This window comes from Cryptomeria japonica, chromosome 8, assembly GCF_030272615.1.
Source record: "Cryptomeria japonica chromosome 8, Sugi_1.0, whole genome shotgun sequence".
In the NCBI taxonomy this organism is placed as follows: Eukaryota; Viridiplantae; Streptophyta; class Pinopsida; order Cupressales; family Cupressaceae; genus Cryptomeria; species Cryptomeria japonica.
This window is the reverse complement of record NC_081412.1, coordinates 260,996,957-261,010,944: the sequence shown is the minus strand read 5'-3', so window position 1 is coordinate 261,010,944 and position 13,988 is coordinate 260,996,957. Positions and strand designations below refer to the sequence as shown.

Here is a 13,988-nt window from a genome sequence, read left to right as displayed (position 1 = left end):
GATTATCCTTACCGAAAGTTATGGTTTTGGTATTTTCATTTTTATCTTTAACAGGTTTGTTGATCACCTCTACCTCCTGAATATTTCCTCTAAAAATTTCTGGTTTCAACAGATATATAGAATGATTTGTTATAATTTTAATGGGTTTTATCGCTTGAGTTTTTAGTTTCAGATTAACCAAAATCTTAACGTTGGATGATAAGAAGTTTTTATCCAAACCTTCAAAACCACCTAAAAAATTGCCTATTTTCACCAGATTATGATTATGAAGTAATTCCACAGGCAAATTTGGTATAATTACCCATCTAGGCATGATTTCATTATCAAATTTTTTTGGATTAAAGTTAGGTTTCCGTTCAAAAAATTTAAAGTTATATCCTTTGAGATACATAGGGTTTCCATGTAATAACTGGTTTTTTAAATTTGTAGTTGCACAATAAATAAACAAAAACTCATCTTCCAGGGTAGTAATACTTACCTGGCCTTCGAATGTTGCCTTAAGCCATTGAGTGATGCAATTTATGGAGAGGCCGAAACCACACCATTTGCCAAATAAACCATTAGCTTTACACTTATTCCAAAGGCCAGTTGTGCAGATATTGCTAATGATCATTGTATCATGCTCCTCAATTGGTTGAGGGCCTAATTCAGGCACAAAAATGCCCAAAGGACCCTTAGTCGTAGGCGGGCCATGAAGATTCAGCTCAGAATTATTTTGGATTTTAAGAGATCTTCGCCCATTGATTCTGCTTTCTGGGATAGATTTTTCCAGAGGCCATTTATGTGGGGGCACGTCGTTGGCAAGCTGAGCGGAGCCACAAAAGCATTGGAGTGATAACCCAACGGAATTCGGTTTGCGCTGGAAGCAAAATGTGGAATACTGCTTGAGATGGGGATGGCCCATAAACCCATCCGACCATTGCCAGAGGTGCCATTCAACCCTAAAGAAGCCTTAGCCGAAAGGGGAATCAACCTTCTGCGACCCCGCTCAACCTTCCATCCGACACTTCCCGCCGAGTATCAGTTGGGTTCCAAACATGAAATTTTAGGGTTCCGTTGCCCCCATAGCCATCCATTGGCCCTAACTACAGGTGGAGAGCCAAAATCGCAGAATTTACCCAATTGGTCTCTTTGTCTAGATGGAGGGGGACTTGGAACCCTAGATTGCAAGAGACTTGCCGAGCAATCAAATAAATTCAAGGGCTTAGATTTGCTATCAAGATCAGTCCTCAAAGCCTCCTTCCTTCGATTATTGAGGTTGCCATGAATCAGATTGGCCTTGTTAGCGCAAGGAGGATGAGATGAAAGGATGCTAAATCGGTTTGCAGAGCATCCGTGGTTGGAGTGAGCCACATTTGCCTGAAAACTAGATTGCCGATTGTGTGAGTTTCGCACTTGTCGTTTTTTGTGCAGAGCCATTTTTTAATAATATATACATTAAGAATTATAGTAATTTTATATTTATTTTTAATACTTTATTATATGCTTAAATTAAAATAGTAAAATTAATTAGAATATTTTATATTAATATTATTAAATATAATTATATATGTCAATATATATAGTCTATATATAATATTTACTACTAATATAATAATATTAATTATATTGATATTCTATTGAATAAATAATATTCAAAACTTCAATTTTTGAACAAGCAATCTTCCATTATGTAATTTTCTAAAGCATATATTATTATATATATATTTATAATAAAAATAAATATAATGATTAAATAGTATGATACAACTAATTAGTAAATACATATTTATATAGCAGATTATATTTAATAAAAATAAAATAAAATATATGGATGTATTTTATTAAATTAAAATAAATATAATGATATATATGAATATTTATAATTTTCTAAAACACAAAAAAATTGTAATTTATTATACAGTATTTTTAATACCCTTTTATATGCTTAAATTAAAATATTAAAATTAATTAGAATATTTTATATAAATATTATTAAATATAATTATATATGTGAATATATATAGTCTATATTTACTACTAATATAATAATATTAATTATATTCTATTGAATAAATAATATACAAAACTTCAATTTTTACATAAGTTTAAAACTAATTATTAAATAATATTAAACAATTTTCATTTTAAAATAATTGATAAATAATTATAAAATATAGTTTTCTTTAGTATATGCATTGTATATGACATTCTAAGTTTAATTTTATTTTTAGACTACATATATATATATATGGATGAACCCAAACCCACTCCAAAAATGTTGTATCGATGTTTCATACCCACATACTCATACTTGTACCCATACCCGATTTGACAACTTAGGTTTTAAACAATACTTGCTTATAAAGTGATAATCCCTTCTTTTTTGAATTTGGGTTTGTATTTTCATGGTGCTATAGGTCAAATAAAACTTTGTTTGGACAGCCCAATCCATGCTCAGGAATCCCAAATCATTTGTCTCCTCTTCCAATAGAAGATATGACCTGAATTGAAAATCCCTAGAGGGGGTAAAGTTATAGTTTTTGAAGACAAAGTTAAATTTATTCTTCAGTCTTCCACACCCTGTAGAAGCAAAAGGAGGGTGTCCGATTCTGTTGACAGCTATTTGGAAGGTGCGGCTGATTTATAGGGGAATACATTAAGGAGGCTGTGGCTGCTATCCTGGCCTCCACTTGAATGAATATTGTGTAGGTAAAAACCAACCTCAATGACACTAGGTCTTTTTGTCAGGGGGAAATGGAGATTATTGCTGATCATTTAAAACAAGGAAGGGAATCAAAGCTAGTGTTAGGAGTAGGAGACACATTTTGTCAAATAACTGTTGGTGGAAATGCTATCTCACAAAGAGAGATAGTAAGGGATTATGAGAAATTGACATGGCTCATACATTGGTTGTTTTTGTGGCATTTTGGGAGTAGTTTTGGCTTCTATCTAATGCAGTGCTGATAAATGAACAACCAGTTAATTTATGTGTAGAGTATGCAACAAAGAAAGCAACACTAGAGATGTGAAACATCGTCACCATGATCATCACAAAATATCATTACAAAATGATGCAATTCATTCATGGTAGGGTACAAAAAATTATGTTGGCATGAATGCAAAAGAGTGATGACCATGAGTGCAAAAGGGTGATGATCATGAATGCAAAATAGTGACGATCATCAACTTCATCTTATTTTTGCCCAAATGGTGATCCCTTCACAATCAATATATGTACAAGTAACCTATCTGAAAGATGAACTATCGATGCCAGATTGTATTACTAACCCCATGCTAGTATCTAGTGCCAAACCTATTTTTGTTCTAATTCCAGGCATGTATATATAGTCTCTGGAAAAACACTGCTTCACTGCTTCATCATTTGGTATGGTTCTTAAGATGAAAACCCATTGACTTGCTCTAGGTGTTTCATTTTCCTGGATAACTGCTTGAACTTCCAAGGAACATAAACTCATTTGACATCAAGTAATGTCTTCCTTTGCACAAAGCCTGGACAATGACATAGAATTCTCGGTCATTGACAGAGTATTTATGCCTAGTCTCATTCAGTTTTTCCACAAACTTAGGTTTCTCAGAAAAGTGATACATACCTTGCCACATGAGGGCATTCTTTACACCAAGAAGTCGTGGGAATCATTATGATGAAGCCACATTAGTTCAAATTTGAAAGGTCTTCAGGGCAGAGGGGCATCAAGCTGAATAAATAGACTAAGAGGATAGTGATCTGAACCTGCCACCGGAAGCACAAAAGATTCAGACAACCACTGATCCTATAAAGCCAAGATGTGGAGACAAGAAACCAATCTTGTCATTCTGCAATGCAACAAAAGCTTTTCTGCTGATTGTTCCAAGTGAAATTTCCTTCTTTTGGAACTTTGAACTATGTCCAGCAGAGGATTATAATCCAAAGATCTTTGAAATCTGTTTCTTACTGGGTGGTGTGGCTAGCCTCAGCCCATCTATCCTTTGCATCTACTATGGCGTTCAAATCTCCTCCCAACTGAACTTCTTGATCCTTGAGAAGAAAATGTTGCTCTAAGAGATTCCCCAAAGCTTCCATTTTTGGATCAGACTTATAAGTTCCTAAACATTAAACAAGAAACCAAAGATGTTTATCTTGAGGGATTTAAAAGAACAACAAATCCAGTTAGGAGATTTACCTATAACAATTCCTTGCCACAACTTTTAGGAAGGGGAGAGAAGATTAAACAACTCCACTTCAGAGAGTTTTGCTTCTCGAAGTAGGATAAAATCATGTTTCCAATTACTTGGTTTTAAACTGACCACTTTTTGTTAGCGGCACCAAGGTTCCTACCATTTCCCAAAAGGCATTTCCTTGTTTCAGTAGACGGATCTTCTTCCTCCACCCTACATTGCTTGGGTCTGCTAGAAAACCATCAAGAGTTTTTTGAGACCCTTCTCCAGAATCTTTCTAAGTTAAATTAAATAGGCGAACCACCTCTGATTTCCTATCTTTTTTTCTGTCATTCTTTGGAAGTGCCACTTGAGAGAGCCTAACATCTGAACATCCTAAGAAATGTTCCACATCTTGAGGCACCAAATCCAAAGGCGAACTAGAGTTGAGCTCCTTGAAGACTGTAAGCAGTAATTTCTTAGTGGGAGGTAAGACCAACATGATTTTGAGATTCTACAAACCTATTCCACACCAGTGAAAAAGGGTCAAAAGAGAAAATTATTTGTGGTTACAAAGCTGGAAGAAATGTTTCTTGATTTTAGATATATATATTTAATATTTATCGTCACACCACCTTTACGATATTCTTCCCATTAGCTTGATGATTCTGCAAAGATCTTTTTACTGAATTGTGACAATCTTTTGTGTCATCTCCCACCTTATGACAAATCAAGCACTTGAAAGGAACACCTTCACAGTCCACCTTCGTAGAGATATTTTTTCAGTAGAGGAAGATCTAGATCTTGCACAGCCTTTAGCTTGGCATAATTTGTAAAAGACTTATTCAAGGATTGAGATCAACTTTTATCAACTCACCCAAATGATGACCTATAGAACTGTCACGACCCTAGTATTCCAATGGTAGTGTATAAAGTCTCACCCAAACCTCCAAAAAGGAAGAGGGAAAGGATTCTTGGTGAGGCTATAGAAAGGACTTTCTAGGGAATTGAGCTACAAAAAAAAACATTGGGAAGAATATTGGGTTCTGTTGACGGGTGTTTTATGACCACACCAACACAGAATAAAGTTTCCAATGGTCACTCTATCCTCTTTTGATCATACAGTGATTCCAAGGTTCCAATTGCGTACTTGCGACTTTATATTGGATATGAGCTCGTTTTGCTTGATGTGATATACTGGTAACACAAAGGGACTTACATTTGGATCATTCTTTCACTTCTGCAATGCTGGCTGGAACTTCTTTTCCTCAAATATTGCAGTCTTGTGATGTTTCTTCTCCGAACGGACACAACCAAAATGAACTGAAATTAAAGGGGGAAAGGGTTAGAGAATCTATTCTACTCCTAAGGACAATGATAGCAATGGATAGTGCTCTAATGGACGAATTCCAAATAAATCAAGTTCTGCTTCGCCAAGATCAACTACAACTGCACAAGAACTGGTGCAATCTTCCAAGGGTTATGCAAAGAATTTTCATATCATAATGAACACCATCATAACGAACAATGCACATTCAATGATTGAAGTTAAGCATCCATATAAAAGGCTCAGGCTTACTTTACACAACAACTTATAACCAATAAGATGCAAAGAGTATGAGCCATGGGAATTCATCAAACACCATTACATTCTCCATTGAAATCAAAGCACTTTATCTTGACAATTGAGAAATTGGAAGAACACCATGCAACAAGTTGAAATAAACATGAATCCACCATTGAAATCAAATCAAATTTTATTCCTCCAAGTCTTACAACAATGTCTTCTCCTTCTCCTACTCTACTTCTACTCTAAGGAGCAAGAGCTCTCTACTTGTAATGAGTTAACTATCTAATGAATTACAAATGACAAGGTAGGGCCTTTTATAGATATCCTCCCACAAATGAACGACCAAGATTGATTTGAAATCAAGGGCCAAGATTACGGTTTTGACCAAAATGAACCCTTTGTGGCACCAAGTAGTGGGCCTGTCAATTAATAAGGCATCATGCCCATCATGTATTTAATGGCTCATCACTCCAAATGAGGCGCCCACTATGCATCAAATAGCCCACCACTCCATTATGCAATAAGTAGCTCATTGCCCAAAATAAGGTGCCCACTATCCCTTTCCTTGGCGGCCAAAGCAATAAATCTAGTCATGACAGTTGGGAGACATTTGATTGGCCGAAGAAGGTGACGAGGTGCCACTTCAGCATGTCGGACGCCATGGGGACTCGGTGACTCATCGCGAGGGATATTCCATTTTGCATCATTTTGTGATCAAGGTTCTAACTTTCATTAACTTTTCTAAAATTATTATTTTCCTTGATCATTTTCTTCCTTCCATGTACTTGCTTGGGAATTCACCTTCTTGGAATATCTTTCCTTGTTAAGGATTCTGTCATTCTTGAAGTCTTTCATACTTGAACTTGATCTCAGAAACTTTGAATGTCTTCCTTGAACGTCTAGAATTGGAATTATTCCTCCCTGTGCTTTTCTGACTGGGATCTTGGACTTTCAGAGGAGATTCAAGGTAGTCGTAAATTCTTCTCATCTATACTTGCTTGTATCTTGAGGTCTTTCAACTGGCATTCTCTGGAATTGGAATTCCTTTATGCGTTTCAAACTTACTTGGTCTGATGCCCTAGAGATGAATCTTTGATGCCCCCATTTTGTCCTTTGACTTGCCAAATGCCACCTTAAGCATTAAATTTCTTCCTTGCCAATGATATTGTCATCCTTGAAGTCTTTCATACTTGAATTGGATCTTAGGAACTTTTAATGTCTTCCTTGAATGTTTGGAATTGGAATTTTTCCTCCTTGACTGGGGATCTTTGACTTCCGGAGGAAATTCAATGTAGTCGTAAATTCTTGTCATCCATACTTGCTTTAATCTTGAGGTTGTTGGGGATCTTTGACTTCCGGAGGAAATTCAATGTAGTTGTAAATTCTTCTCATCCATACTTGCTTTAATCTTGAGGTTGTTGGGGATCTTTGACTTCCAGAGGAAATTCAAGGTAGTAGTAAATTCTTCTCATCCGTACTTGCTTGAATCTTGAGGTCTTTCAACTGGCATTCTCTAGAACTGGAATTCCTTTATGCTTTTCAAACTTCTTTGGAATGATGCCCTAGAGATGAATCTTTGATGCCCCTATTTTGTCCTTTGACTTGCCAAATGCCACCTTAAGCATTAAATTCCATGCCTCATGTCATTTCTCCTCCTTGGGTGTATATGAGACAGGCAGAAGGAATTTTCAATGCCTTAGCCAAATTTCCATGTCTTGAGTTCGTAGTGCATCCTAGAAGGATAGGAGGAAATTTTTCATACTTAGCCAATTTTCGTTCATTCCTTGACTTCATGAAGTTGGGCGCACTTGAAGCCTGGAGAAGGAATTTCTCCATGCTTAGTCAAATTTCTTCATTTCTTGCCATTTTGGAGATGGGCGCATTTGGAAGGGAAAGAAGGAATTTTTTTATTAGTGAAATTTCATCCTGTCTATGCCCTGAAAGTGCTTGGGCGCATTTGGGAGGAACTGAAGGATACGCATTTGGGAGGAACTGAAGGATATCTTTGCCTTGGAAAAAGTTTCATGATCTTTTCCATTTATGAGGAATTCTTGTGCGCATATCAACCCCGGAGAAGGAAATTCCTTTCCTTGTCAAGTTCTGCCATTTCGTGTTTTGTCTTGAAGGAGGAATTTTTTGACATTCAACCAATTTTTCCATCTTTCAAGAATTTATCCAATCTGCAGTCTGGAGGAGAGGAATTTTAAACACAGAGACAATTTTTCACTTTCTTGGAATTCTGCATACTATTGCGCATTTTGGCATGGAAGGAGAAATTTTGGCATTTTTGAAAAATCCTTCACTACCAGTGAAATACGCTCCCTTCCTTGTCCTGGGCGCAAATTTGAGGTGGAGGAATTTTGATAGGGAGGAAAAATCCTCCTTGACCAAGGAAATGCGCTCTCCTCTTGTCCTTGAGTGCAATTTTGAGGTAGTGGAGGAATTTTCCCAAGGAAGGAAAATCCTCCTTGACCAAGGAAATGCTCTCTCCTCTTGTCCTTGAGTGCAATTTTGAGGTAGTGGAGGAATTTTCAGTGAAGGATGATTTCCTTCATGCCCAAGAATAGACTTTTTGTGCCTTTGCCATTTTGGGAAAGAATTTCAAATAGCCAAAATTTTGATCGTCCGCTTGCTTTTCCCGGATTTAGAACTTGGATATTCAGGAATGTTCTACCGTCAGTTTCTTGCTAGTTGCTAGAGATAGACTTGCCAAAAATAGACCTACTAAAAATAGTAATTTCTCCCAAACATCAAATTAGGGCAAATCAGGGCACAGTGACACTAAAAATAGACTTACTAAAAATAGACATTGCTAAAAATAGTAAGTTTGTTTAAACACAAAATTAGGTCAATCTGAGATACAGTGAAACTTACTAAAAATAGCAAGTTCTCAGAATTTGCCCAAATTTCATTGGTAGCTTCCTTGAAGGGTTCTTATTTCATTGCTTTGTTCAAATTTCTCTAAACCCTAAGTTACTGACCTCATTTCTAAGTCTGGAGGGTAAAAACCCTAAAATAGACAATACAAGCTTCCAGACTCTGCCAAATATTCTCAAAACACTTGCATACTTAGCCAAAATTTGGTTGTTTCTCTTTCATTTCTTCATATCAATTCTCAAGGTTATCCTGACACTTAGCCTAATATCCATCATTCCATTCCTCTGCACATGCATTCTTTGTTCTATCACTGCAATCTCTTCCTTGGATGATGATATCATTCGCTCAATGATGTCCTCTCAGCATTCAAAGTCGTGCTTCTTGCAATGTACCAGAAAAAGACAAGTAAACGTTGTGAAGTACGAGTATCAATCAAGTTCATAGTTAGCAAAATGCAAAGTTCAAAGGATAAAGCAATAAGCACAATTCATTTCTCAATACATCAAAACCCTAATTATCGACTTGATGACAATATCAAGATTGTATCTCGTCTAGGTAGTATATTCCTCAATCATCCATCCCTTGCTTAGGCATTTCATCACCTCCAAAGGCCAGAATCCAGACCAACAAGACCTTACAACTCATTCCTTAGGGTTGGGAGACGACACAGACTGCAAAAGACTCGATTTATTTAGCAAAAAGAGGGGGTCCCCATTTACAATGGGACGATGTGTGAAAACATCGCAACAGGTTCCAAGTTGTTTGAATCCATTTATTTACAGAATCTATAGATAGCCATGTCTCTTGAGTATCTTAGAACCAACTTTGGAGTTCAAGAGTGGTATCATTATAGTAGAATTTGCAAACAACCCTCTATTGAGAGGAATAGAAAAATGAAGTATCTACGGTTTTTGTTTCCCCCATTCCCTAGAGGTTTTGCATTGGCCACCAATGCCACTTGTTGCTCCAAAATGAAGAAACAATCTTTTCTCACTTAAAGATAAATCTGAATAACAAGGTATTTGCAAAATGATTTTTCTAGGAAGGCTTAATTTACCTTCTAAACCTGCCCTTATTTTGATGCCACTAAAGTAGACCCTCCTAACACCGATGGAACTTGTTGGAGTTCTTGTAACACAACCATAGAGAGTTGAAACCCTCACCACCATATCAACACTGCGCTATGCTACATTTTGGGGTTTTTAATAATAGATTCATATATATATATGTCATCTTTCTTATGCTTGTGGTTTTTTAATTTAGCATAAAGATTGTGAGGCACATTACAAATCAATCGTATTCCTCTTTGTATCATGATAGACGAAAGATCCAATGTTTAAAATTGAGGTTTGTCGTCACCTAGATACTTAGTTTTACAGAGTCTTAGTAGAACTAGTAGAACCTCAAGATTTCAAGGATATGGTGTTCGTATTTTTGAGCATAAGATTTATCAAATGGGATTTTGATGGGACATGCAAATGTCACAGTTTTTTAACTTCATTTTATGCTATTGTTCACCTTTGTTGTTTTTATTTTTTAAACTTTTGCACCATAAACTATTTGAAATACAATCCTATTTTATTTTTGGTGCATGCTTTATTATTTATTATTTACTATTTAATTTTAGGATGCCTTTATAGCTCATTTGATTAACGTGAAGTGAACTTGTTATGGAATTATTAAAAAAACATAATAATGCTTGATAACTTATTACTATATCTTTGATAATCTTGTACAAGAGAAGCTACGCTAACATAACCCGAAACCTAATAGAAATTAAGCAATGTCACACTCAAATATGCCATAAGATTTTTCCTAGAAGAAATCTCGCAAAACAACACCACTCATTATATTAACAAATAATGATCACAATCCAATGAGATTTTTCCTATCCTAGTCCTCCAACATTAGCTAAACTATTGTATTAGGACTTTGTCCTAATTGATACCTTTTCTTGTGTTTTCACATAACAACATCTCTTGGTTTGACTTTACAATGCCATAAGATTTGTATTTATAAGCACCCAACTTATAAGAAACCACCAATTGGTTTTACAAAACAATGGGTTCTAAATCATAGGCCATGACCCCTCCTATTCCGCACATCTTCTTGTGCTACACATGATCCTTGACTCCTCATGTCCCACATGACTCTTTATATTTCACATGTGAATTCACATGCTCACATGTTTTGTATCCATGGCTCCACACATGACTTTTCATATTCCCTAGCCTACTTTTCATATGGCTCCACTAGGAACATGAGGAATCACATGGGCATGTGGACCCATGTATGGAACATGGAGTCACGGGGTGTAGATTATTTGTGGAACATGAGGAGTGATGTTGTGTGGATTATTCATGGAACCCAAGGAGTGACATGTAGAACATGAAGAAGCACGAGGAGTCATATGTGAGGACATGGCCCATGGTTTCTAGGAATATAAGCCATTACTCTCTTGATAAACTTTTACAAGAGAAGCTAACATAATTTGAAACGCTACAGAAAGTAAACAATGGCATACTTAAGGATGACACAAGACTTACATTGAGAAACCCTTTCGGGGAAAAACTCAACAAAACAAAATTTACTGTATTAACAAATAATGATCACAATACAGTGAGATTGCTCTTGCACTAACATACACTCCTTGGCTAACCTAGAGCTCTATATCTTCTTGTTCACACTCAACAACACTTCTTGTTATGATTTTATATTGCCATGAGATGAGCATGTAATTTTAGGCACACTGCCAAATGGTTTTACAATACAATGGATACAAATTTACAAAACCATGGACCATGAGCTTTCATATCCTGCAGGTCTCCTCATGTGTTACTCCTAACCCCTCACGCTCCACACATGACTCCTCATGTTCCACGTGATTTTACACACCCCCCACTTGACTTCTAATGTTCCGTACATGGGTCTACATGCAAGGTATACCAAAGGGCTGGGAATGCTGGGGTGCAACATATCCCAACATGAAGTGCATGCAAAGTATAGAATACAAACTTAAACAAATTTAACATCTTTCTAAAAATTGTTTGAGAATTTTTTAATAATTTTTTTTTTAACATCTCAAGTTCTTGATGGGTTTTTTGAATGAATAACCTTGTAATTTGACTATATACAAGCCCCAAAGGATCAATTTCTTTTAGATATGGGTTTTATCTGAAACATGATATTTTGTGGAGCTATCACTGGTAGTGGTTGCAATTGCTTACAATGTAATCTTTTTCAGATCAGCTAAGTTCTTTTGTTTTGAAGGTGTGTTCTTAGATGCTGTATTGTCCATTGATAGGCTTAGGTTTTTTTTATTGTGAAGGTGTGTTCTTAGATGCTGTATTGGCCATTCTATCTTATAGTAAATCATGCTACTGTCTCATAATCCTGTATAAAATGTGTGCAATTCATTTGATCAGAGTGCCTGAATTTTATGCCATCAATTTGTTTTTCTTGTGCATAGATTCTTCACTGGATGTCTTCTATCTCCAGTTTGATGTCTTTTATAATTCTATTTAATTTCACTAGTTATAGGGCAATTCCTGCATTGGTGGAAAGTGGAAACTAAATTGGTCTAAAAATTATCCAGATTGGTTTTGTTAGCATATTATTAATCACTCAAGGATAATAACATGTGTTGTGGTGCTTCTTTGCAGACTGAGATGATGTCAGATTCAATTGATGACGCTCTTGATAATGATGAGGCAGAAGAGGAAACCGAGGAGCTTACCAACCAGGCATGCTTTTAGTTTTTGTCATTTGTGATTAAATGTGATATTTTTCATGCCTGTAATATCACTCTTCCTGACTGTGTTTGATCTGCATTTTCAGGTTCTGGATGAGATTGGAATTGACATTGCTTCACAGGTTATTTATCTCTTCCTTGTGGCACTGTTTTTAATGAATCGACTACTATTTTGAACTTTTTATTGGATAGTTGATTTTAGCTATATGCATCTGTGAATGACTAACTTGATTCCTATGGTTGAAAATTGTAAATAGTTGTCAGCGGCACCAAAAGGGAAGATTGCTGGAAAGAGAGCACAAAATGTTGGCAGGTATAATGTAGTTTCTATTGCTACTTTGTTAAAAAACATCTCAATAATTATGGTTTCTAATCACGAATTTGTGTGACATGCATAGCGGGGTCCATGTAATCATTCACAATTTCAGAATTTTTAATGTTAGGGGATGATTATGGGATGCCCAGTTGCCAAGCTTGTTTCCCTTCCTTTTTTGGCATCCCAGGTTGATCAATATCAGTTTGTGGGGCGAGGGGATGCCTAGGGATGTCTTTTTGAAAAAAGCTAACAACTTATCAATAATGCAATAGAGGGCAATGAGGGGAAAACCAATCATGTGATTGATGATTTAATATAATCTGAAGTGATTTGAAATTGATTAACTTGACTATGCTATGTGCAAGTGGGCTAGCATTAGTAAAGGATAAAAGATCATATATTGGAACTGGAAGGCTATAAAACCTTATCTAACAGCATGTGCATATCTTTCCTTTATAATGAAGCCAATTATTATGTATCCTGCTCCTCCATTAATTACCAACCTTATGGTCCATAATGGGGATGACAGGAAATGATGGGACATGTTTTTGAGGATGATACTGCTGGGAGTCTATTTTGGGAAATACCAATATATTAAACTTAAATATATATTAGATTTAGTGAGAATATTACATGCTACAATTCAAGAACTCCAACACATACTACAAACACTTGCACTTTTCTTTTGCACTATTGATGTATGGAAAAAAATGCATTAGGAGTTACACTGATTATTATTTGGTCTCTCTTGAACCATATACCCAAATATAGGTTTGTATATGGATATGTCTAGATACAATATCAATATAGGAGTTACATTAATTATTATTTGGTCTCCCTTGAAGCATATACCCAATTATAGGTTTGTATATGGATATGTCTAGATACAATATTGATGTCCAAAGTATCCTTCAACTTTGCAATGACATATGCAAAGTTGTTTTCATGTTTGTTTGAAATGAAAATTTGAATTACCAGCTCTAAAATCTACATGCAGTGACTGCACAATGTACCTATAACATCAATCTCAAGAGAAAACATAAACTATGATAGACCATAGGCTGCCATGGGATAACAACAGACCTTTCAAATTCTGAAATTGTATACGGAAAGAATGAAGAACCAAACTGAAGTCTAACAAAGACCTATAAAACAAAATGTAAGAAACAAAATTAGTGGGAATTATTATTATCTTTTTTTTTTAAAAAAAAATTATTTTTCAAGTATAACAGCCATGGGAATGCCTGGCTGCCCCTGGGATGTCAGTTCTGCTGTATTTTGAGCACATGTCTCGCTTTCTCAACATTCATTGGAGACTACCAGGGGATGCTTCCTGC

The 13,988-nt window shown here is 35.8% G+C and overlaps 1 protein-coding gene across 1 annotated transcript in view; it reads left to right on the top strand.

Moving 5' to 3' along the window:
- Positions 1-13,988, top strand: part of LOC131066495 (vacuolar protein sorting-associated protein 2 homolog 3) — a 39,310-nt gene that overhangs the window by 13,284 nt on the left and 12,038 nt on the right. The window contains exons 9-11 of the mRNA XM_058001266.1: positions 12,247-12,327; positions 12,422-12,457; positions 12,593-12,648. Coding sequence (XP_057857249.1) covers positions 12,247-12,327; positions 12,422-12,457; positions 12,593-12,648 — 173 coding nt within the window. The remainder of the gene's footprint in view (positions 1-12,246; positions 12,328-12,421; positions 12,458-12,592; positions 12,649-13,988) is intronic.